The 25,890-nt window shown below is 39.8% G+C and overlaps 2 protein-coding genes across 2 annotated transcripts in view; one reads left to right on the forward strand and one right to left on the reverse strand.

Annotated features, from left to right (window-relative positions):
• The window catches only part of XRRA1 (X-ray radiation resistance associated 1), a 115,797-nt gene extending 111,752 nt beyond the window's left edge, over positions 1-4,045 (reverse strand). The window contains exons 1-2 of the mRNA XM_032259073.1: positions 3,789-4,045; positions 280-347 (exon numbers count right to left, since the gene is read on the reverse strand). The gene's annotated coding sequence lies outside the window, so the exon portion shown is untranslated. The remainder of the gene's footprint in view (positions 1-279; positions 348-3,788) is intronic.
• A 59-nt stretch (positions 4,046-4,104) lies between these two features.
• Positions 4,105-25,890, forward strand: part of SPCS2 (signal peptidase complex subunit 2) — a 28,588-nt gene continuing 6,802 nt past the window's right edge. Inside the window, exons 1-4 of the mRNA XM_032259072.1 lie at positions 4,105-4,262; positions 20,609-20,692; positions 21,223-21,383; positions 24,984-25,118. Of these exons, the coding sequence (XP_032114963.1) occupies positions 4,149-4,262; positions 20,609-20,692; positions 21,223-21,383; positions 24,984-25,118 (494 nt within the window). The 5' untranslated portion in view covers positions 4,105-4,148. The remainder of the gene's footprint in view (positions 4,263-20,608; positions 20,693-21,222; positions 21,384-24,983; positions 25,119-25,890) is intronic.

The raw sequence follows: 25,890 nt of genomic DNA on the forward strand, positions 1-25,890 counted from the left end.
TAATCCCAGAATGTAGCACAGAGCCCACAACTCACTAAAAATACGTTGGGAAGATTAATAGATAGATGATGGATGGATGGGGACAAATTTATATTCAGTCAATATGTCTTTCAGGAACTCTCTCGCACGAGACCAATCACACACATCTGCTAGAGAGGTGAATGAAGGAATGAATGAGTAAATTGCTGGCTGGAAAATGTTAGATATGATGGCTGTTGGAAAAGCCTTCAGTAACTTACAGAATATGGTGACCTGGCTTCAAGTTGGCAGAGTACTTACTTGATCTTTGACTTTGAGAATGGCCCCTTGGCTTCCTTTTTTTTTTGTTTCTTCACTTGTTTCTTTGCCTGTAAAATAAATTTTATATTCCTTTTTAGTGTGCTATTCAGAGCTCTTGAACTTTCTCATTAATTATATTCTACTTGAGCCTTCTGCTCCAAAATTTGTCTTGCCTTTAGTCCTTGCCCATAAAACTAAAGATTCAAGAAATAGATATAGATACAGAGATGGAGATAAAGACAAGACATACATGGAAAGGTGGTATAGGAGAATGTAATTATGATAATGGAGTATGGCTGGAGTGCTTAAATAAGACACATGAAGCACATATCTGAAAGGAAGGGATTGTTTACATGATTATTTACACAAAATTAATTTCTGCCAGATAAAAATAGCAAAGTCAAAGTTGAAAGATAAGTCACAGTCTGGGAAAAGTATTTGTCATGCATATAACACAAAAGATGACTCACACTCAAGTTTGTAGGAGGCACACAGACCTGGATGCAACTGTAGAAATTCCAGTCCCCTATTAGGAATATCAGGTGAGAAGGTGCGGATCTACAACTAATGGGCCAAGAAGGGCACATAACCCCTAGGTTACATTATCTAAGACAAGTATAAACTTTATATGGCAGGCAAAAAAAGTCAAAGTTCCAGGCTTGGAGGCTGACTGCCTGGTTAGTTTAGTTACCTCTGGTCTCTATCTCAAACTTGATGCTGCTAATACCAACCTGACTGTAGTGCTTCCTCCAAAGCAAACATTCTCCCTTTCTCCCACACCCGCCCTACACAACACACACATGCAGTAACGCATATATTTGCTTGTTCCATTCCTTTGGCCTATCACATTTCTGCCCCTCTTCCTTGCCCGGTTACATACAGATTAGGTTTCCTGTATCTTCCTCTCCTCAGGTTGACCCTCCTGAAGCCCACTTCTTTTTTTTTTCTTTCTTGAGACAAGGTCTCACTCTGTCACCCAGACCGGAGTGCAGTGGCATGATTTCAGCTCTCTGCAACCTCCACCTCCCAGACTCAAACAATCCTCCCACCTCAGCCTCCCAAGTAGCTGAGACCATAGATACGTGCTACCATGCCCAGCTAAATTTCTGTATTGTTGATAGAGACTGGGTTTCATCATGTTGCCCAGGCTCAAACTCCTGAGCTCAAACTCCTGAGCTCAGGTAATCTGCCCAACTCGACCTTCCAAAGTGTTGGGATTACAGGTGTGAGCCCCCTTACCCAGCCATCAAGCCCACTTCTTAATGGAGGCACTAATATGGTTAGGCTTTGTGTCCCCACCCAAATCTCATCTTGAATTGTAATCCCCATAAACCCCATGTGTTGAGGGAGAAACTTGGTAGGAGGTGATTGGATCATGGAGGTGGTGTCCCCCATGCTGTCCTCATGACAGTGAGTGAGTTCTTATGAGCTCTGATGGTTTTATAAGTGTCTGACAGTTCCTCCTTCACACTCTTGCTCTCTCTTGCCTGCTGCCATGTAAGACTTGCCTCTTCCTCTTCTGCCATGATTGTAAATTTCCTGAGGCCTCTCCAGCCATGTGGAACTGTGAGTCAAGTAAACCTCTTTCTTTTTTTAAAAAAGAGGTTTACTCAGTCATGGGTAGTTCTTTATAGAAGTGTGAAAACAGACTAATACAGGCACTGTACCATACTGTATTATAATGCTTGCTTCTTTGTCTGTTCCCCACCTCACCAGGCTGTGAGTATCACCAAGGTCAGGTCAGGCCTGGGTCCTATTTATTTCTCTATATTGCATCTCATACAGAACCTGGCCTACTGAAGGAAGAGTCTCAGTGAGCGTTAATTGAACTAACCCAACCCATGAACAAAATGCAATAGAAGCACTTCATGTCATCTGTGAAGAAAGAAGCAGCGAGTATCAGGGATAGTTTCACAGTGTAGGTGACATTAGAGCTGGAACTTGAAAGATGGGTAGTTGGCCTGGCACGGTGGCTCATGCCTGTAATCTCAGCACCTTGGGAGCCTGAGCCAGACGTATCTCTCGAGGTCAAGAGTTCAAGACTAGCCTGTCCAACTTGGCAAAATCCTGTCTCTACCAAAAATATAAAAACTAACCAGGCATGGTGGTGTGTGCCTGTAGTCCCAGCTACAGGGACTACAGCTTGGGAGGCTGAGGCATGAGAGCTGCTTGAACCCAGGAGGCAGAGGTTGCAGTGAGCCAAGATCCGACCACTGCACTCTAGCCTGGGTGACAGAGTGACACTCTGTCTGAAAAAAAGGTGGGTGGGTGGGGGGAGGGGAACTAAGGCAATGCTATATCATCTCATTGAAAAATGAGAAGTTGTAAAAGATAAACAGCAACAACGAGCTACAGGGGTATCTGACTAGAGTGTCCATGGATGGCTTCACAGAGGTAATGAAATCTCATCTGATGTTATTGTTATTTAGTGATAATTATTTTCTTTTTAGTGATAATTTAGCTATTTAGCAATAATTATTTTCTTTTCCTTCTGATCTGGGCTCACTGTAACCTCTGCCTCCTGTAATCAATCAATTTTCCTGCCTCAGCCTCCCAAGTAGCTGAGATTACAGGCACCACTGCCACACCCAGCTAATTTTTGTATTTTTAGTAGAGATGAGGTTTCACCATGTTGGCCAGGCTCGTGAACTCCTGACCTTAGGTGATCCGCCTGCCTCGGCCTCCCAAAATGCTGGGATTACAAACATGAGCCATCACACCTGGCTGTGATAATTATTTTCACATGAATTTTAGCTTTGCCAAGACAAGTTTTTGTCTCTTTTATTCATGGATATATCTCTGGTGACTAGAAAGGGTCTGTGACATAGTAAGCAACTCAGTAATATTTGTTTAATTATTTAGACACTTATGGGGGATATACAGGAAATAAAAAACACTTAACATAATGTAATAGAGCATAGTATAATACAATGCTCTGTCACGATAGAGCATATTTGATAACCCTGTCATGGAGTAGGAGTTCCACCAGAATAGTGACCAGGTCTATCTTGATCCCCTGTATCCGTTAGTACAATATTGGTGCTCAGTATATATATATTTGTGAAAAAATTATATTAATTAATTAAAATCTAGAATACTATTACATCCTAGAACAGTAAAAGCAGTGTTAGAAGGGATACATATTGGTTTTGATTTTTTTTTTAAATGTCGGCTTGAAAAACGGAGTTCAGATACATGCCATCTGGCCTTGCGTAGGTTCTTTAGTTTCCTCAACTAACAGGGCTGTTGTGGGACTCAATGAGAGAGAGGATGGCTGGAAGTGCACATGGGATACTGCCTGGCAGACAGTAGGCACTCTGTAAATGTGAGTTCTCCGTAACACGAAAGCATTACTAACCGCTAAAATGACAGCTGCTTGAGAGAATAATCAGTAAGTGCCACAGCCAGTCTAGAAAAGGATGAAGGACGAGCTCCTCCCCACCCCTTTGGAAACTCCACTTCTGGGCCGGATAAAGACTCGAACTCGAAAACTAAGTTTTCAGTCACACCTGCCTTCGGCGTCGCTTCCGCCTCCGAGGGGTCCGCTGAGGCGACGTCCCAGTCAGGAGGGATGCGCGCCTGCGAGCCTCCCGGGGATCTCGGAGCCGCTCCACGGTGGTGCCTGCCACGACCTTTCACACCCCTTAGTAACCGCTACGCGGCGACTGACAAGTGTTAGGCGGCAACCGGCGGCCGGGGCATCTAACTACAAGTCCCAGCAAGCTCCGCGGCCACGTCCGCCGACTACCTCGCGACAGCCAGCCCCAAACTACGGATCCCGATAGACTCTGCGCGGCGCGTCACACCGTCAGCTTCAGCCAATCGGCTTCGGACAAGTCGGAGGGGAGGGAGACGCAGAGGCGGAGAAGATGGCGGCGGCAGCTGCACAGGGCGGGAGAAGCGGTGGTAGCGGAGGCAGTAGTGGGGCTGGCGGTGGTTCCAGCTGCGGGACAGGCATTGGCCGTAGTGGCTTGTTGGATAAGGTGAGGAGCCTGTTTTTGCGAACAGTCGGATCCTGGGGAGGCCTGGGAGGCGGCGAGCCCACCTTCCCATCCCCGTCTCCCTTATTTTCTACGGTCTTTTGAGGGGAGCCCTTGTGTGACCACCATGAGAACCCTAAGCATGCTTGTTTGTAGCATGCCCTCATCACACTTCACACCTGGACCCTCTCCTCTTTAGGACTTCTTCCCTTCTCGCAAATGTTCTGGTCCTGGCCACTACGGGTTTTTCAGTAATTTTATTTTTCCATACTTCATCGTGTCCATCGCTTTTTTGGGGTGCTGGGTGCACTGTTGCATGTGCCCATTTCACAGACACGGAAAACCGAAGCCCAAAGATTAAAGAATCAGTATTCCCCAAACTCCCTACCACCATCACCCTTGTGTGCTGCTACAGATTCCAAAATGTTGACGCTTCCTACTGGGCTGACAAGAAGCCTTTAAGATTTTTCTTTTTTTCTTATTTTTCCCTGCCCTCTCCTGTCTTCCCTCCACCTCCCTGCTTGCCACCAAGTGCATTGCTCCCGCTCACGCTAGCCCCTTTCCTGCTCTGCTTATTCATTTTTTTTTTTTTTTTTTTAACTGCAGTTCTAGCCACAAGGGCCTAAAAGAAAAGAAAAAATGGAAAACTGTCCCTGGGTTGGCCCTTCTTGCTCTTTGTACAGCATCTTGGAAGAAACAGTTGCATGGAGAACTTCATCCTGTTGTTGGTTTTGCCTCTAACTAGCTTTGTGACCTTGAAATATGCTTGCTCCCTCTGTATCTGTTTTCTCAGCTGCAAAGTAAGAGATTTAGCTTTAAAATGAGGGACTTAACCCTAAATTCCCTTCCAGTTCTCTCATTGTAGGGCCCTGGCCTGGTTTGATAAGAATTGTTAAGCATGGTGTCTTTAATGTAGTAAACAGGATTTTTGACTTTAATTGAAAACAGCTTTCAGACTTTCCTATGCATAACACATAGTAGGTGCTTAAGAAATGATTACATGATTATGCTGAGGTGGTCAGATCCAGATCTTTTTACTTGTCTTTTTGAGTGTCATTGGTTTTGAAAGACATGGTTCTCACACTCTTCTCTTGTGGGAGGGCTCTCACTCCGTTACCCAGAATGAATTTCAGCTCACTGCAGCCTTGAACTCCTGGGCCCTGGTGATCTTCCCACCCCAGGAGTGATATAAGTTTTAGGATCTCTGGCACTTATATCCAGCTACTTCCCGGAGTAGCTGGAACTACAGATGTGCACCACCACACCTGGCTACTTTTTTTGCTTTTAACTTTTCTGTAGAGTCAAGGGTCTTACTGTGTTGCCCTGGCTGGTCTCAAATTCCTCGCCTCAAGTGATCCTCCCACCTCGGCTCCCCAAAGTGCTGGGTTACAGGCATGAGTCACCATACACCTGGCCACACCCTCAAACCTTAAGATACAGAAACATATTCTGGAGGTTGGGATGGTAAATTGCTTCAAGACCTGTGAGAGTATGGGGGAGGTGATGGTCATTTGTGTACACAAATCCTTTCTTCTCACTGGGTAAGCATCTCACAGCCTGTGCTTACCTTCCCCACTGACTGCTCTTGCTCTTCTTTCCACCTGGATTTTCATCAGCAAACATTAAGCATGGGCATTCTACTAAGGCAGTATGGAACACTGTTATTATGCAATAGTATATGGCAACATTGTGTTATTGAAAGAACCCGGATTTGGGGATCATAAGATTTCAGCTTTGAAGTATTTCTGCTACTTGCAAACAGTATGAAGACTGGCAAGTCAATTAACCTTTCTTCATTTGGAATTTTAGGATCTCTGGCACTTATATCACAAGGTTTTGGGGAGAACCAAATAAGATGGTACACATTAATGATCTCCATTACCTGCAGTGACCAGTACAAATGTGTAATGGTGAAGGAAGAATCCTGTTGTCAGAGAGCACTCAGAATAGCTGAATATAGGAGATGGGGTAATTAAACCTATTTAAGGAACTATATGGTATATTCAAGTGTGTACTTTTTACAGAAGTTCAAATGAGATAGAGCGATCCCTGAGATCTTATTGTTAAGAGTGACAGTCTCAAGGAAAGGCCTCATTTCTGAAAGTGGAGCTGGCACCTTATTTGGGGGAAAAAAGAGAGGAAAGACATGTCAGGTAAAAAAGTCTCATTGAGTGAAGGTACACAGATGTGATGGTGCTTAATGTTTCTCAGGTATTGAGTTGACTAGAAGGCTCTCTAAAGGAACTGTAGTGACAAGTAGATAGAATCCAGTTAGGGAGGCCATGGATTGTCTGAAGTGGGTCAAGAAAGCTGTTGAAGGGTTTTGAGACTGTAAAGTGGTTTTTAGGAAAGCTGATGGTTTGGAGACACAGAAAGTAGAAGCCTTCTTAATAAGGCCATATACACAGTAGTGAATATATATATATTGAAAAGAGACAAGTTTGAGTTGTAGTGCAGCATATTAATTAGGTTGGTGCAAAAGTAGTTGTGGGTTTTGCCATCAAAAGTAATGGCAGGAACCGTGATAACTTTTGCACCAACCTAATAAAAGCCACATGACCTGGGATAAGTTGTGTGATATTACTGAATTTAAATTTCCTTGTGTAAATACTGTGGACATTCATATGTATTATAGGCTTGTTGTAAGGATCAAATTGTTTAGTGCTGGTAAATGCTTTTTGAGTTTTTTTATTTTCTCTGCCCTTTTTATTATTATTATTTGTAGAGACAAGGTCTCACTATGTTGCCCAGGCTAGTCTTGAACTCCTGGCCTCAAGTGATCTCCCCACCTCAGCCTCCCAAAGTACTGGGATTACATTCATGAGCCACCACACCCAGCTCTGTGTTCTGTCCTTTGGATCTACTAGAAGTAAATGTTCTTTATAAAGGGCAATCTGTGGTAAAAGTAGAATGACAGGGTGATGAGAACCTCAACATGAGTAGCAGAAATAGATAAAGGGTCTCACAAAAGAGTGCTTGGAAGATTTAACCAATAAGTGGGGACAGAAGAGATAGAATAGTCAAGAGCTGCTTGAGTGCTTTTTCTTGGAAAACTTGATTTCAGCCTTACATTGAACTGTTCCCTCTCTGAATTCCTCTAGCACTTACTCTGCACATGGGAATTAAGCTGTCACTTAATATGACATACTGTTTTGTATTATTTCACCAATTCGTATTTGTCTGTTTTCCTGTGACTGCTTCTCTGTAGTTATCAACACAGAATAAGTACTTTTAGCATTGACTTTTGCAGAGAAAAAACTTGGGATCTGCCACCTCAATCTTCAGAAACAGCTTTAGAGGATTGTTTGAAGACTAAGAGTACTGTGGGAGAGAACTTGGGGAAAAAATGCTATTCTCAGTGGAGCAGGACCTGAAAGAGTAGAGAGGCTTTTGCTCTATGGGAATGAGAAGCTGTTACCTATAATATAATTTCTTTCTTTTTTTTTTTTTTTTTTTTTTTTTTTTTGCCTGGGCTGGAGTGCAGTGTTGCAGGCTCCCTGACTGCAACCTCTGCCTCCCAGGTTCAAGCAGTTCTCCTGCCTCAGCCTCCCGAATAGCTGGGATTATAGGCATGTGCCACTGTACCAAACCTAATCCAATTTCTTTAATTTGTAGTGTCTTGATTTGGGAGGGGAGGGTTTTATTTTATTTCTGCAGCTGTAGTTTCACTTGCCTTAAAGAAATGTAATAAAAGCTTCCCCTAAGCAGATGTGAATTTCTACTCTTATGAAACTGACTTTAAGAACATTGCAATTCTTGTTTCTTGATTTTAAAAATAAGTATGCAAATATAATCTTTCCGCCTCCATCACAGAATGACTTGACTTAGATCATTGCAGTACACTATTTTGTCCCAAATACATCAAAGCATTTTGTTCTGCCTGGCAGTTATAAAGAAAAGCTGCTTGCTTAATTTGTTTTGACTATTAAAGTTTATATATGATGTTAAACCATGCTATCCAAAAGCTATTATCTAGACTCTTTTAGCCTTATACCTGGATTTCTGTCTCCTCGCTGGCCTGTCAGCCTGATCTTAAAGCACAGCTTTTATGTCTTAGTTGAGAACACGAGATTGGGAGCTAGGCTGTCTGTCTGGCTTTGAATTATGTGGTTCTGTCACTTACGAGATGTGTGTTCTTGGGCAAGTTAATACATCTCTTTGTATCTCAGTTTCCTCACTTGTAAAATGAGGTAATATTTACCTTAGAAGGTAGTATCTGGCATACGGTAAACACTTAACAAAATATATACAGTTACATATTATATATTATATATATATATAACTATATATATATAATATATATATAATATATATATATATAGCTATATATATATAGTTACATATATATGTAGCTGGCTGTTACATATATATATGTAGCTGGCTATTCTGGGCTTCAGCTTCCTTAGGTAAATATTTTTCAGAACATGTTGTGAAATCGGTTTACATCAAACTCCTTTGAGTATTAAGTTAAATTTAACAGATTTTTGGACCTTTTCTTAGGCCTGAATCAGATTCTCTGGAGTTAGGGCCTGGATATCTGCATTTTTTCACACATCTCTATTATGTCTGCATTTTAACAGTTACCTCCAGGTTGAGGACTACTGGCTTAAATGATTTTTTTAAAGTCTCTTCTGGCTCTGACATTTTAAGGTTTTTGTTTTGTTTTCAAAAAGCTATTCTGCTTAATCAGTAGGTTTCTTTAAAATGTTTGTAATGAAGAGAACTTGAAACTCATCTGATATTTCAGGCTTATTTGGTAGACATGGACACAATTGGAGGGGGGAAGGCAAAGCAACTTGCACAAGACCACATAGTGACTTAGTAACACAGAACCTGGCTCTTTCCTTACTCAGTACATTGCTTCCCATCCGTGTGCTAGCTAATGTGCTAGCTAATGTAGTAGTGAGATGAGCATCTGTTGTGAGGTAGAAGACCTAGGCTATAGTCTTCCTTGGCTTTGTCACCTGCCAACCATATGTCCTTAGGTATCTCCTCTTTTACTCTACTGGAAGGTGTCTTAGTTTGCCATGCTGCCAGGTGATATGCTTGTGCCTTGTTACCTATCTCTGACAAAGAAGATGAATGGTTTTATGACATTAGTATAATTGTGTGTGTTTGTTCAATGAAACAAGGTGCTGGCCTTTAACACTGTTTTGCAAACTGAACTTTATTAGCATCTCAAAACTCATTAGTTTTTATTTCCTCAAAATGAAAAGTATGTATATGTCAAAGGCCACTATCAAGAGAGTGAAAAAAGACAATCTACAGAATGAGAGAAAACATTTTCAAATCACGTATCTGATAAGGGTCTAGCATATAGACTATATAAACAGTTTTACAACTCAATAATAAAAAGACAGCAACCTAGTTTTTAAAAGGGCAAAAGATGTAAATAGACGTTTCTCCGTAGAAGATATATGAATAGTTGTAGCACATGGAAAGATGTGCAACATCATCAGTCATTAGAGAAATGCAAAGTAAAACCACAAAGAGAAACCACTTCACATCCACGAAGATTGTGATAATAAAGGGAAAAAAAAAGGAAAATAACTTGTTTTGGTGAGAATATGGAGAAATCAGAATCTTCATATATTGCTGACAGGCATGTAAAATGTGGTGGCACGCTTGGAAACAGTTTGGCAGTTCCTCAGAAAATTCAACATAAAGTTACCATATGACCCAGCAATTCCACTTCTAGGTATATACCCAAGAGAATTGAAAATGTATGTCCACAGGAAAACTTGGTACACAAATGTTCATAGCACAGTTATCATAATGGCCTAAAAGTAGAAACAGCCAAAATGTCTGTCAGCTGATGAATGAATAAATAAAATGTGATATATCTATACAATGGAATGTAAGTTGACCATTAGAGAGAATGAAGTATTGATACATACTACAATAGGGATGAATCTTGAAAGTGTGCTAAGTGAAAGAAGCCAATCACAAAAAGCCATATATAGTATGACTGCATAAAATGTCCAGAATAGGCAAATCCATAGAGACAGAAAGTAGATAGTTAGCTGCCAGGGGTTAGGGATAGGAATAAGATGTAATTGCTAATGGGTATGGAGTTTCTTTTTGAGGGAATGCATATATTCTAGAATTAGATAGTGGTGACAGTTGTATAACCTTGTGATTATACTAAGAACCGCTGAATTGACATATTTTTAAGTAGTGAATTTTATGGTGTGTGAATTATATTGAAATTTTAGAAACTTACTTTTGTCTTTCCATTCATGGAGTAACCCTTAAAAGTTTCAAATTATTTTTTTTAAGTGTATATTGTGTTACACAGTGGTATCACAGATACTGATTAATACTCTACTTTAATTACTAATTAAAAGACTCACTAAAAAATAAAAAGAAAAAAATCAGGCCCAGGTCCCTTTTTCAGCCATTGCCAGCACTATTTCTCTGCTCTGATCTCCATCTTATCAAACTTGGTTTTGTTTTTTTTTTTTTTTTGAGATGGAGTTTTGCTCTTATTGCCCAGGGTGGAGTGCAATGGCATGATCTTGGCTCACTGCAACCTCCACCTCCCAGGTTCAAGCAATTCTCCTGCCTCAGCCTCCTGAGTAGCTAGTATTACAGGCATACGCCACCACTCCTGGCTAATTTTGTATTTGCAGTAGAAATGGGGTTTCTCCATGTTGGTCAGACTGGTCTTGAACTCCCAACCTCAGATGATGCACCCGCCTTGGCCTCTCAAAGTGCTGGGACTATAGGTGTAAACCACCGTGCACAGCCTTTATCAAATTTCAGTAGTAGTTTTTTATATTGCGTAGCCTTTCAGTAGCATTTGACTTATTGGTCACTTCTTTCTTCTTGAAGTATTTTATTTGGCTTCTAGGACACCACTTGCCCCCAGTTTTCCTCTTCTTTCAACTAGTCTCTATTGTCTTCATTGTTCTTTGGTCTTCTTCCTGACCTGTATAAATATTGCCAATCCCTGAGCTCTTATCCCGGGCCCTCTCCTCTGTTTGTGCTCATCCTAAGGTGAGGTAATACCCAACGTCATGGCTTAAATAACATGTAGAAGTTGCTGATTTCGACATTTATATTCTCAACCTGGACCTCACCTATAAGCCCCAGATTTTTATGTCTAACTGCCTACTTGTCATCTCCACTTACATGTCTAATACATATATCAGGCATGAATAGCTGGAGCCAATCTCTTGATTTCTGCTTACCCCTCAAAGTGTTTCTCTCCCATTCTTCCTCATTTCAGTTTGACGCCTCCATTCATCTAATTTATTGAAACAAAAACCTGAGAGTTACCCTTGATTCTTCCTTTTGCCTCGTATTCCATATTCATCCCATCATTGTATTTTCCTGGCCGTACATCCAGAATCTGACCACTCTTACCTAGACAGCTGTAGTAGTACCCCTTTCAACTGGTCTTCCAGGTTCTGTGCTTGGCTTCCTTACATTTTGTTCTCCACACAGCAGCCAGACTGGTCTTTTAAAACATAGATCACCCACTCTTTTGCTGAAATCTCTCTGGTAACTTCCCTCCTCAACTCAAATCCAGACCCCTAATTGTGGCCTATTTTGTAGCCCCTAAATGTTCTTGATCCTGCCTGTTTCTGTCACCCTCACCTGTCAGTTTCTACTTCCGTCATAATACTCTGGAAACCGTGCTTTTCTGCTGTTCCTTAAACATGTTAAACTTGGGGGCTTTTGGTGTTCTATTTTTCTGTTTTCACTGGGACGCTCCCTATTTTCTCATGGGTTACTCCTTTATTCAACTCTGCTCAGATGTTAACGATTTTCCCTCAGTGTTTTTTAGTCTTTTTAAAAAACTCTATGGCATTTTTCTGTATAATATTTTTTACAACCTGGACTTAAATGCTTATTTATTTACTTATTTTTTATCTCCCGTAAAAGAAGAAGCTCCTTGAGTGCAGAATTTATTTTGTTTATGACTATATTCCTGGTGACTATAACAGTGCTTGGCACATAGCAAGCACCCACTCAATATTAATTTAAATAAAATAAAGAATTACAATTGCCAAAAGGTTGTGTTTTAATTTTATTTTTATTTTTTATTTTTTGAGGCAGAGTCTCGTTCTGTCACTAGGCACCAGGCTGTAGTGCAGTCGGGGGGGCCCCGGCTTGCTGCCACCTCCACCTCCCGGGTTCAAGCAATTCTGCTTCAGCCCCCCGAGTAGCTGGAACTACAGGCGCACACCACCATGCCCAGCTAATTCTTGTAATTTTTAGTAGAGACAGGGTTTCACCCTGTTGGCCAGGATGGTCTCGATCTCTTGACCTCGTGATCTGCCCACCTCAGCCTCCCAAAGCACTGGGATTACAGGTGTGAGCCACCGCGCTCGGCCCCGTGTTTTAAAAATTTTTTTTCTTTTAAAAGATTGTCCAACACTGGAATGAATTGCTATTGAGAGACTTGGCAGTTTCCTTAAAAAGGAAAAAAAAAAAAAAAAAACCAGAAAAGTCATATAACAGTTAATGCTTTTCCAGGCAGTAGGAAATGGATTTCAGATGAAACAGCTGTATACTCCTATCCCTGAATTTGCATTCAGCTGGATTTTTTGGAATTGATTGCATGTAATTCTTAAATGGAGTATGTGAACTGCCACCTCTCTAGAATAAGGACTAATTTCACATCTGTATCAATGTAGTACATTCCCAGCCAGTCTTCGTCCCTTGACAACATCCCTCTCTCTCTCATCCCTCCCCAGCCAGTTTTGCTGCAGATTGATTTTCCTGAGGTTAGGTAACAATTTATCCAAAATCTTTTTTGCAGATCCTTAAACCTGTAATGTGCCCTTACTCCTCTATTTCATACCATTTAGCACTTAGCATAGGATTTTCCTTAACTAGATTGTAAAGACCATTTTATTTTGTATATCTAATTTCTTCTCTATCCATTGCAAAAGTAAAATATTTATACTGGATGATTATGCCAACAATTCAGTTAGACTTTAGAAGATGTTAGTTGCTAGTATTGAAAGGATTGTTGACTGCATTTGGGTTTGCTGGGAGAAAAAATGCTTCATTTGTTGGAGCATTGTTGATTAATATTTGAATCAAGTTGTTTTAACTTTGAGCTATTTTCAGCCTTAGAGCTCACACTTACTGGGTTCAGTGGTGAGATGTTTAAGTCTTGGATCTACTGACTGGCCTGGCCCTCAAAGAACTGCGGCCATGTAGGCTTCTCTATTCTTGGGCAAGGTTGATTTAGAAGCAGCCCTGTCACTGCTAAGTACAGTTTGTGGTGGAGTAGAGAAGGCAGTGTAGAACCTAAGAATCAATTTCTCTGGGTTGTCACTAATGTGCATGCTCATAATTTAATCAACACATGGTAATTTCCTTCTAACTCCAGTGATGAATGCAGTCAGTAATAAGCACTGTTAAGCCAGTAATTTTCTTTGCAGTATATCTTGGCCATTTTTATAAAAAGTAGATTGAAATTGAAGCTTCAGTGTGTTGCTAAGAGCATAATCTCTTTGAGATATCGTGTTTTTCCTGAATTGGGATCTAAATTAGATGACAGTGCACATTCTTCAGATAGACTTCATTTTCTCCCCAAACTGAACATTTTCTTTTCTCGCTAAATATGTGTGTGTAGGGGGGGCTATGGGTACATATATATTTCCAACTGAAATTGTAATCTCAGCTTCTGAGTTTGCCATCAGTTTTTTATTACCTCCTTATTTTAGTTTAGAACTCCACATATGCAAATGGGTATTTATCCTCTTCCCTCCTGTATTCCTTCTCTTGGAAAATGACATGATGGCTCAAACAAGACATCCAAGCCCTAATTCTAGCAGGTAGTCATCTCTCTCTCTCTCTCTTCTCTTCCATGTTCCTTATAACTAGTCTGTTACTAAGTCCTGCCAATTCTACCTCAGAAATACTCCCTTTCAGTCCCCCTGCTGCTGCTTTATTGAGCGATGAGGCTCTGCACTTACATCAGGCCCCATCTGCATCTCTATCTCCAGTGTTACTCCCCTCCAAATCATCTTCCAGGTTGCCACTAAAGTGACTTAAAAAAAAAGCAAAACTTAAATTTGATTGTTATTCTCCTGCTTAAAATACTCTCCATTGTCTGCTTCAGAATAAAATTCAAGTTCTTTAGCCTAATAACTAGGAAATGGTTTCTCTCGGATGCCTCATCTCCTACTACTTTCCCCCATTGCAGCTTCTGTCTGCTTTCTAAACTGGGATAAAGGAGAGAAAAAGTTTATTTTTCTTAGAGCTATGTCAGTTCTGTCTAATTCAGAACAGGGTCACCATTGACACCACTCTCATCCCTGGTAATTCTTCATCTCTCTAGTGTGAATTGAGGGATCCCTTGAGTCTTATTGTCAGGCTAAGGAACTTTATGAAGCAATTCACTGAGGTCTTTTATATTACTGCATAACTTCTGTTTTTAGTGATTAATAACTTCTGTTATTAAAATTGAAGGTATTCATATTGTTATGTCGTACTCAAAATAATTTTGTTTTGCTGGACATATCCTAATGACCAAGGATTTTGTCCTTTTGGTTTTTTTTTTTTTTTTGAAATGGAGCCTCACTCTGTTGTCCTGGCTGGAGTGCAGTGGCACAATCATGGCTCACTGCAGCCTAGACCTCCTGGGCTCAAGCCATCCTCCTGCCTCAGTCTTCCAAGTAGTTGGGACTCTAGATGGGCACCACCATGCCCGGCTAATTTTTTATACTAAATTTTTTTGTAGAGTTGGGGTCTTGCTCTGTTGCCCAGGCTGGTCTCACACTCCTGAATTCAAGCGGTCCTTCCATCTTAGCCTCCCAAAGTGCTGAAGTTATAAGCATGAGCCACTGTGCCTGGCCTATTTTGTCCTTTTTTTGATCCCACCCTATCTCTTTAAGTCTGGTGATGCATGGGGAACAGAAGACTGTATTCCCCAAATGACTTAATTTGGAAAATACCTTCCTGCACTGATTATATAGCCTTCAAACCTGAGTTGTGTTTAATATCCTTCCTAAGCACTTACGCCGTTCATGATGCCATACCTGCAGTGAAATGTGTTTGCAGAACTTTTTATTATTCAAATGTGCAGTGGAGAAGCATAACTGAAATGAGTCTTTGTAATGTTCTATTAAAGCCATCAAATGCCTATTTTCTTTGAACTGATTAGCCAGCCAGCTCTGGCATCAGGTATGTTAGTTTGATAAAAGTTGTCTTTATCTTGGCCGAGTGTGGTGGCACTTTGGAGGCTGAGGTAGGTGGATCACCTGAGGCCAGGAGTTCGAGACTAGCCTGGCCAACATCGTGAAACCCCCAACTCTATTAAAAAATACAAAAATTAGCCAGGTGTGATGACACATGCCTATAATCCCAGCTACTCAAGAGGCTGAGGCATGAGAATTTCTTGAACCCAGGAGGCAGAGGTTGCAGTGAGTCAAGATTGCACCACTGCGCTCCACCAGCCTGGGCAACAGAGCAAGACTCTGTCTCAAGAAAAAAAAAAAAAAAACAGTTGTCTTTATCTCTTCAGTGGGTGGTGTAGGGGACTGATTTCTTTAAAATAGTACTTTTGAGCTCTGTTTTCAGCCAAATTGCAGTCCGTTTTAAATTGAGGGGGGAGGTTCAACATTTTTGATATCCTGTGGGTTTTGTGGTCCTATTCAAGATTTATATATATGTATATATATATATATATTTTAGGTTTCTTAAATGTTATTAACTAGAGCTTGTTAGGCATCAAGATAAATTTTATAGCTGTCACTTCAGGGATCTCTTTGCTTCCTGTTCTTTTGTGTTTTTGATGGCTGATAATTCCTTTCCTTGCACTTCATGGGAAGGAAGTGTAGAATAGTGAGAGAGCATAAGTTTTGAAGTCATAAAAACCTGATTGAGTCCTGGTTTTACCACTTTCTACCTTTCACCTTTGGCAAGTTTTTTAAACCCCTAGTGTTATCTGTAAAAGGAGGATTTTAACTGTTCTTACCTTATAGGGTTATTGTGGGGATTATGCACATGTTAGGCATTCAGGAAATGGTGGCTATATTTATACCTTCCGTCTGCCCTCCATCCCTTGAAGAAATTCTGTGAATAAGAACCAAGTGAGATCATTCTGACCGTGTCTACATTTGCTAAACTTAAACTGGAGAGTAACATTTTAGAAATCTCTTTCTTCCCTTTTTTTCTTTATAAGGCTTTGGACATTAAAAAAAAAAAAAAAAGCTATTGACAGTATATTATATTCCAGTCTCTGAGAATACAAAAGTGTGTAGTCCCTGTTACCTAATGAGGGAGATAATACATACATACAGTCAGGTAACCATGATGCAGTATATTATATAGTTTTATATAATTAATAGCGACAGCAATAGCTAATTTTTATTAAGTGCTTGCTAGGTACCAGGCACTGTGCACTGTGCTGTGTTTTGTAATTATACCATTTACTTCTCATACCAACCTGTGACATAGGCACTTTCGCCATCTTCATTTTACAATTGAGCAAACTAATAAGGCTTTAGAGAGGTTAAATTATTTGCCCAATGCCTTCCAGTATTAAGTGGAAAAGTGAGGATAAGAATACAAGTAGCCTGACTCCATTCTCCCTTAGATAATAACAACTCACCTTGTTGGCTAAGGAAAAAAAGCATTTACCTATATACATTTGTATTTAGTCTAAATTCAATCAGCTTGATTTTTTTTGTTTTTTGTTTTTGAGACAGGGTCTTCCTCTGTCACCCAGGCTGGAGTGCAATGGCGCCATCTTGGCTCCCTGCAACCTTTACCTCCCAAGTTCAAGCGATTCTCCTGCCTAGCTAGGATTACAGGTGTGCACCACTACACCTGGCTAAGTTTTGTACTTTTAATAGAGACGGGGTTTCCCAATGTTGGTCAGGCTGGTCTGGAACTCCTGACCTCAAATGATCCACCCGCCTCCACCTCCCAAAGTGCTGGGGTTATAGGTGTGAGCCACCGCGCCTGGCCAAAATCCAGTCAGCTTGTGATTTGAGCTACAGTATACCTTTGAGAATAAGGCCACAGTCTTGCCTTGGGATTGAATTCAGGGATTAAGGCAAGTAAAAATAAGTTTATGTCACTGAAGAAGAGACAGTTTTTTTGGTTGGTTGGTTGTTTGTTTTTTGAGATGAAGTCTCGCACTGTTGCCCGGGCTGGAGTGCAATGGTGTGATCTTGGCTCCCTGCAACCTCTGCCTCCCAGGTTCAGTCGATTTTCCTGCCTCGGCTGGGATTACAGGTACACACCACCATCCCTGGCAAATTTTTTGTATTTTTAGTAGAGACGGGATTTCACTATGTTGGCCAGATTGGTTTTAAACTCCTGACCTCATTTTGTGATCCACCCACCTCGGCCTCCCAAAGTGCTAGAATGGCAGGCGTGAGCCACCGCACCTGACCAGAAGAGACAGTTTGGTAATGAGCCATGTATTTATCATGTAGCCCTAAAGAATTTTGTTGACTTGTCATTTACTAGATGTATGGCACTTAACGTCTTTGAACTCTAGTTTTCTAATCTGAAGGACATTGGTTTCTGGATTGAGGGTCTGCTTAGTGCTGCAATAAAAAGATGAGTGTCAACAGTTTTACAGTGAGTGAAAGTTGACCTGTGTAAGGGATATCATCTTGAAATTTTAGATACTGGCAACATACAGAATAAGTTTCTCTAGATTTCCAGAAGGAACAGTGTTCAACATAAATCACATCACTTATACAAACAGTTGAGGCACAGTGAGCCACTCTTATCGCTGAGGGAATGTATCCTTGTCAGATGCCCGCCAAGGGCCAACCTTGCAAACAAACCTTGCTAAAGATGGCAGTCTCAGACCCAGGTTCACTTATTTCTACACACTGCCCTTCTTTGTAATTTATCCTGTGAGATCCCACATAGAAGAAACTAACCTATGCTTTCTCTTTTTATTATTACAAAAGGAAAGCAATTTTGCATTTAGTGTTGAGGAAGACAAAAATGAGGCCAAAAAAAAAAGATAGCTTCTAAAATAACCAGATAGTAGTAGAGAGAACATGAGGAGTAGCATACATTTTAGTTGATGAGCAGTTTTTGAGCATGATGAGAAGTAAAAATCAGAAAAATAAGCACCTAATAGCAACTCCCGTTCTTCTAAATGGTTCTCTGTACTGTAGCAGAGATACTACTTGCTTTGAAATGGGCTGTGTTACTGTGAAGTCACCTTTCTTGTGATTTCATATAATTCACTGGAAATGTTTCTGTCCCACTTACTGAAGATTGCTTCTAAGTACCAGGCAGTGAAGTTAGAGCTGAGGCTATTTCAATACATTGTAATGGCTGCTTCTGCATTTTATTTCCCTAAATTGCTAAGACGTTATCCTCTGTCTTATAAAGGCAAGTTTCTTTTTTGTGATGCAGCGCAGGCAGTGAAGTGTGGCTAGGTCTCTGAGAATATGATTTTTCTGTTTTTGAATGACCCATAATTTTTAAATGACTTTATTTCACAATATTAATTCAAATTCTATTGTGAGTTTAGCTCCACAAGTTGGTTCTTTTGTTTGTCTTCAAAGTGTGATTTACTTGACAGTGTAAATAAGCTATCTAGCTGGAAAGCCTGCTAATTTCTTTTTTGTTCAGTTATCTTTAAAATTAGATGTCATGTTTATTTGTAGGCTGGCAGTCTGGCAGTCAATATTACACATGCTGCCATGAGTAATTTTCTCAAAAATTTTTGCTTTGATAAGGCAGAAAAGGGGAAAAAAAACTTGATTGACTTTTAATCACTTTAAGTATGGCAATGTTTAGCTTATGTTATTTCTCTCAAAAAGTTTCACAGAACAGATTTTCTCTTTTATATAATAATACATAGAACCACAGTAAAAAAAAAAAAAAAAAAATTAAGGTTGATGAATTATATTTCTATAGTTGTTTAAAATCTTTACGATTATTTTTTTATCCCATTTCTCTCTTTTATTATTATTATTTATTTATTTTTAGAGACATGCTTTCACTATATTGCCCAGGCTGGACTCGAACTCCTGGGCTCAAGCTATTCTCCCACCTCAGCCTCCCAAGTATCTGGGACAGCAGGTACTCACCACTGCCATCTCTTTATTTCTTATAGGCAGTCTCTCTGTACTTGTGCTCAATCAGAAAGATAAATATGGCATTCCCTGACTTTCAGTAAAGTAATCCATTCTTAATCCAAATGAATTTTGGATTGCTTGCTGGTTTGTAATCTTTATGGAATATAATATTTGTTCACTTGATCTAAAAAATTAAGAGTTGGCCATTAATGGTCTACAAAAAACAGGTTTATCAGATTATTTGTAGCACCCTGTTCCTCTTAAGCTACATTCACTTAAATAATTGGATTTGAGAAATTTTTTTTGCTGTGTAATGCATTCACATGGTTAAAGCATTTTAAAGGTACACATAGAGAAGTCTTACTCCTCCCCATATTTCTCTACCCTGATAAGATATCTGGGTATACTATAGTTTGTTTAACCAATCCCCTTATAAATGAGCACTTGAGTTACTTCTAGCTTTTCACTGTTACAAACAATGCTGTAGCACTTAGGCTTGTATATCATTTCACATGTATTCAGTTACAGAAAAATTCCCAGAAGTGGGAAGTTGAATTCAGGGTGCTAAATTCCGTTTGTAGGTGCTGTAACATTTTGAACTTTTACATGAGCAGTGAGTAAGAATTATTTGCCTCTGAATAGCAGTGTGTGGGAAACTTTCTAAACCTCTGTAGATAAGGGAAATAGAAGCAGAGTTTGTCCACACAGTTCTTGATGGGATTGGGTCTGAGACTGGGTTTGTAATTGAAAATTTAGCATTGTTTCCAACAGCCTATACTGGAATTGCTATCTTAAAGTTAAGACATGCTGGTAAAATAATAAAAGTTGTTAGCTGACAAAGTGATATTAAAGGAGATCCACCCTATTTTGTTAGTGTCTGTAAATTCATGTATCTGTATTTTCTAAAGATTGAACAAATAGAGTAATTTTCTATACTCACATTTGGGTAAAATGAAGGTGGGATATGCAGGTTTACACTTACAGTCTCTGCAGCCCATAGTCGTGTTCTGGTTCTGGACTTGTTTTTGTATTCTCTGTATGGAGACTGGCAACCTCAATATCACGAGTACTACCTGACTCCAGTGACCTAGTCTCCTTCAACCTGATTTTTAATTGTTTGGTCTTTTTTTTTTTTTAACTGCTCCTTGCAGGGCTACTCCATAGGAGAGTGCGCAGAATAGCCTGTTTTGTCTTTTAGTTCTGCAACATCAGAAGACAAAGAGTAAATATTATGTATGCATGAGAGATGCTCTTAAGAAAGTAGTTCATTTACTTTTGTTAAGATGCCAGATTTCTAGATGTACAACTTTTCTGTTTGTTTTACAGTGGAAGATAGACGATAAGCCTGTAAAAATTGACAAGTGGGATGGCTCAGCCGTGAAAAACTCTTTGGATGACTCTGCCAAAAAGGTACTTCCTTGAGGAGGGGTTGGTTAGTGTATACAACCCCCTATGCAACTGATGGCCATCTCTCCTGGAATATCTTTTCCTTTTGTAACTTGGAGTGAAGTTTTCAGTGTTAGAAATTGAGTCAGAAAGCAGTTTCTAAAATTTCTCACAGAAAAAGTCAGAGGAAATATGTCGAAATATAAATGTTGGATCTCTCAAGAAAGCTGGTAATTTTTTGTTCCTGAGATTCATTAGCCTAGAAGAGAAGAAGCACTGAGAGAAGACAGGACATTCATTAGCCTTAAGAGAAGATAGGACATTCATACATGATTAGTCATCTCTCCATTTTGAAAGGAAAAGAACATTTTAGCTGTGGGAAAAGTTGAGGAGTTTAAAGTTTTTATATGAGGGGTTGATGAACATTTTCTCTTGATCTTTAAAGAAGGCTTGAGTCTTATTCATATGATTCTTTTATCATGGAAATCAAGAAGAAAAGCAGGAACTGGGAAGGCAGTATTCCTATTAGCCTGATTCCTTCTTTTTCTCGCTAGGTACTTCTGGAAAAATACAAATATGTGGAGAATTTTGGTCTAATTGACGGTCGCCTCACCATCTGTACAATCTCCTGTTTCTTTGCCATAGTGGCTTTGATTTGGGATTATATGCACCCCTTTCCAGAGTCCAAACCCGTTTTGGCTTTGTGTGTCATATCATATCCTTTATTTATGCTCAGGTTTGTTTCCTAGTGACCATTTTAAAAAATCTGCTGATACTTCTTCCTACAAAAAAACAAAACAGACTTTTATATCCGGGCTTGCTAATGTTAGAATTTAACATTATGAGCTGTGATGTTTGTATAGTAAACATCTATCAGTTTATATAGTAACTGTCATTGATATTTTATGTTTAGTATGGTTATTTTATCATAATTAATTTTTGTTATTAATGAGGTCATTATCCTAATATGAGCACTTAATAGCACAACACATAGTAACAGTGAACCCAGCTCTTCTCATTTCTAGCCCAGAACTTTTCCCATTAGACCTGGCTGCTTCAAGCCACTCATTCTAGGATATTATAAGTGTGGTTTGTATTACAGTGAAATTAAGAACTTATTCTGGAGCTACGGAATGTGGGTTTGAGATCCAAGGTATTTGTGATCTTGTGCTAATGAAAATTTACTTATTTTTGGATTATTTGAATACCACTCATTTATCAATATGAGTAGCATTAAGAATTATCATAAAGATTAAATGAGAGATTTTATATTATATTTGTTACATAATCGTTTCCTTTCCCCTCATTTTTATGATAAATGTAAGATCGTGATTGTTGCCTACACAGCTTGATTTTTTCCTCAAGAAGTTGAATATAAAGAACTTAATTATATATCACTATTAAAACAGATAATTTTGGCAGGCAGTTTACTTTTTTTTTTTTTTTTGAGACAGAGTCTTACCCTGTCACCGAGGCTGGAGTATAGTGATGCAATTTTGGCTCACTGCCACCTCCGCCTCCCAGGTCCAGTCAATTCTCCTGCCTTAGCCTCCCAAGTAGCTGGGATTACAGGTGTGCACCACTACACCTGGCTAATTTTTTAAATCTTTAGTAGAGATGGGGTTTCACCATGTTGGCCAGGCTAGTCTTGAACTCTTGATCTCGTGATCCACCCCCCTCTGCCTCCCAAAGCTCTGGGATTACAGACATGAACCACTGTACCTGGCTGGCAGTTTACTTTTTTAAACAATGTTACACTACCTGAATTTTTTTTTTTGAGACAGGGTCTTACTCTGTCACCCAGGCTGAAGTATAGTGGTGTGATCATGACTCACTGCAGCCATAATCTCCTGGCTCAAGCAGCCCTCCCACCTCAGCCTTCTGAGTAGACAGACACATGCCACCTTGTCTGCCTAATTTTTAAATTTTTTACAGAGACAGGGTCCCACTGTGTTGCCCAAGCTGGTCTCAAACTCCTGGGCTCAAGCAATCCTCCCAAAGTGCTGGGATTACAGGCATGAGCCACTGTGCCCAGCCAGCCTGAAATATGTTTTAAAACTTCGTGTTGGGGATTTATCTTCAGAAGCAGTTAGCAAACTTCTAATACAGCAGATCTTAGTTAAAAATTGTATTATCCAAATTGAATCCCAAATTATAGCCCCCAGAAGTGGCACCAGGTGATCCATGACTTCTTTCAATAATCAGATTAATCATCCCAGTATGAATTTTTCAGTATTAAGGCAGTTCAAAGGAAGAATATGCCATAGGTTGTAGAGACAGGGGAATTCCCAGGGGAATTCCAAAGAGGTTTGAAAATGATAGCAACATTTTTACAAACATCTGGCTTCCCAAGAGAATTACCTTGATAGTAATTCATTTGTTTGGTTATATTTGTTGAATAAAACAAGGTCTTATTTTTAGTCATGTCAGTTTTATTTATAATAGTAGTGACTACCCTTATAAATGTCTTCTGTTCCTGGGCGTTGTGGCTCATGCCTGTAATCCCAACACTTTGTGAGAGGCCAAGGTGGGCAAGTCACTTGAGCCCAGGAGTTCAAGGCCAGCCTGAGAAGCCCTGTCTCTACCAAAAATACAAAAATTATCTGGGCATGGTGGCACATTTCTATAGTCCCAGATACTTGGAGGCTAAGGTACAAGAATTGATTGAATCCAGGAGGCAGAGGTTGCGGTGAGCCAAGATCCGCTACTGCTCTCCAGCCTGGGTGATAGAGCAAGACTCTGTCTCAGAATAAATAAATTAATTATATAAAATAAAAAATAATTAGCTGAGCGTAGTGGCGCACACCTGTAATCCTAGCTACTCAGGAAGCTGAGATGGGAGGATCATTTGAGCCTGGGATGTTGAGGCTGCAGTGAGCCGAGATTGTGCCACTGCACTCTAGCCTGGGTTACAGAGTGAGACCCTGTCTCAAAAAAAAAAAAGTGTCTTCTATATCCTAGACTACGTGTATCCTTCATCTCTAAATCTCATGATAATTCTAAAATGTCAGTATTATCCCAATTTTAGAGGTAAGGATACTGACTTGGGGAAGAAAGTAATTTGTTATTATTATACTGATTGAGGGCCAAGATATGTGCTACCAAAGCAAGCACTGTTCATGACATTTATTTTTATTTTTTGAGACAGGGCCTTACTCCGTCGCCCAGGCTGAAGTGCAGAGTTGCGATCTTGGCTCACTACAGCCTCTGCCTCCTGGGTTCAAACAATTCTTCTGCCTCAGCCATCTGAGTAGCTGGGATTACAGGCCTGCACCACCGCATCCAGCTACTTTTTTTTTTTTTTTGAGACAGAGTCTCGCTTTGTCACACAGGTGGAAGTGCAGTGGCGTGATCTCCGCTCACTGCAACCTCTGCCTCCTGGGTTCAAGCCATCCTCATGCCTCAGCCTCCCCAGCAGCTGGAACTACAGGCATGTACCACTACAGCCGGCTAATTTTTGTATTTTTAGTAGAGACACAGGGCTTCACCATGTTGGCTAGGCTGTTCTTGAACTCCTGACCTCAAGTGATCTGCCCATCTCAGCCTCCCAAAGTGCTGGGATTACAGATGTGAGCCACCACTCCTGGCCTTAATTTTTGTATTTTTAGTAGAAATGCAATTTCACCATGTTGGTCAGGCTGGTCTCAAACTCCAGGCCTCAAGCAATCCGCCTGCCTCTGCCTCCCAAAGTGCTGGTATTATAGGTGTGAGTCATCGTGCCCAGCCTTGTTTATGAAATTTAAATGGAACACTATACACAAAGATCTTATGCCAGTTTTTGGCAAACTGTAAGTGCTCATATATGGTACTTAATACTGTCAAAAACAATATAAGTCTATATGTATACGGGAAGTAATCGTAGTATTATTTGACATAATCTCTTATAGTTAACTATTTGGGTCACTTTTCTTTTCTTCTGATGACCTTTGAAAGCAGTTGAACATGGTCAAGTCCACTAAGACTATTAGTTGTTTTTTTTTTTTATAAAGAAATAACTGTTATAACAAAGTCTTGACAAACTAGGTATCTTCTTCTACATGTCTTTGAACGTAAAGATGAAAGCTAGTTTATGCTCTGTACCTTTTTCTCTTCTTTCTTTTTGAGATGTTTGCAGAATTAACCAGAGAGAGTCTTACTTCTCTTGGTATATAAACATAAGGATGAAAATGAAATAGCTAAATTTTCAGTGTTTCTGTAGCAAGACAAAGCTATCTTCTTTAGGACTATGGTAATGAAAGTTTTTATACCTCTTGCTTGTCAATTTGTGTTTCTCCTCTTTTATGTTTGTGTATTTTCCCCTTAACTTTATTTGAACCTATTTTGTGATGATGGGGATTCTGACCATTTATACCTCATATAAAGAGAAGAGCATCTTTCTCGTGGCCCACAGGAAAGATCCTACAGGAATGGATCCTGATGATATTTGGCAGCTGTCCTCCAGTCTTAAAAGGTATGACTATCCTTACAGATTTTTAAATCCTCGTGTTGGATTTGCCCTGGCATATCATCATTATCAACAGAAGACTGTTACGTGCCTACTCTATGTGAATCATAGGGCTAGTCATATAAAATGAAGAAAGGAGTATGAACGATCTAGAATGTTTGTCCTAGCCCTGTAGTTCTGAGATTGCATTATCACAGAAATACTCTGAGGATAAACTGTGTAAGAATGAAGAATTATTCTTTTTTCTATAGCCAGTTAACAGAGATGATTAAAAGTACAAAACTATAAAGGCCAAAGATGGGAGATCAGTTATCTTTGAAGAACTACATTAGCTTCTGTCTCTTTTATGATCCTGTCTTCTCTTCATGAGTACAATCAAGAATCTCTGAAGCAGTGCACTGGGCAACTCAAAAAAAGCACAATCTAGAGTCTGTTTCTGAGTAGTGTTAGGTATAACTTTGTGCAGCTGACACACATGTGTTTTGTAGGTACCAAGAACTAGGTTCATGTTCCAGTTCAGTTTCTTTTTAGCTGTATAACTGGATAAATCATATAAATTGTCTGAGCTTTAGTGGGGTCAAAAATGACAACTAGAGTTGCTGGGAAGATGAAATGTGAACTATAATAATAGCAAATGTTTATTGACCATTTACTGTATGTTGGGTATTCTGCAAAATGCGTTATCTCATTTAAGTTTTAGAATACCCATTTTATAGATAAGAATACAGGCCCAAAAGTTAAATCAATTCTTCCAGTATCATATAGCCCAAAAGTGGTA

The sequence above is a fragment of the Sapajus apella genome, unplaced genomic scaffold, assembly GCF_009761245.1.
Source record: "Sapajus apella isolate SASKATOON/1434 unplaced genomic scaffold, GSC_monkey_1.0 scaffold106, whole genome shotgun sequence".
Lineage (NCBI taxonomy): Eukaryota > Metazoa > Chordata > Mammalia > Primates > Cebidae > Sapajus > Sapajus apella.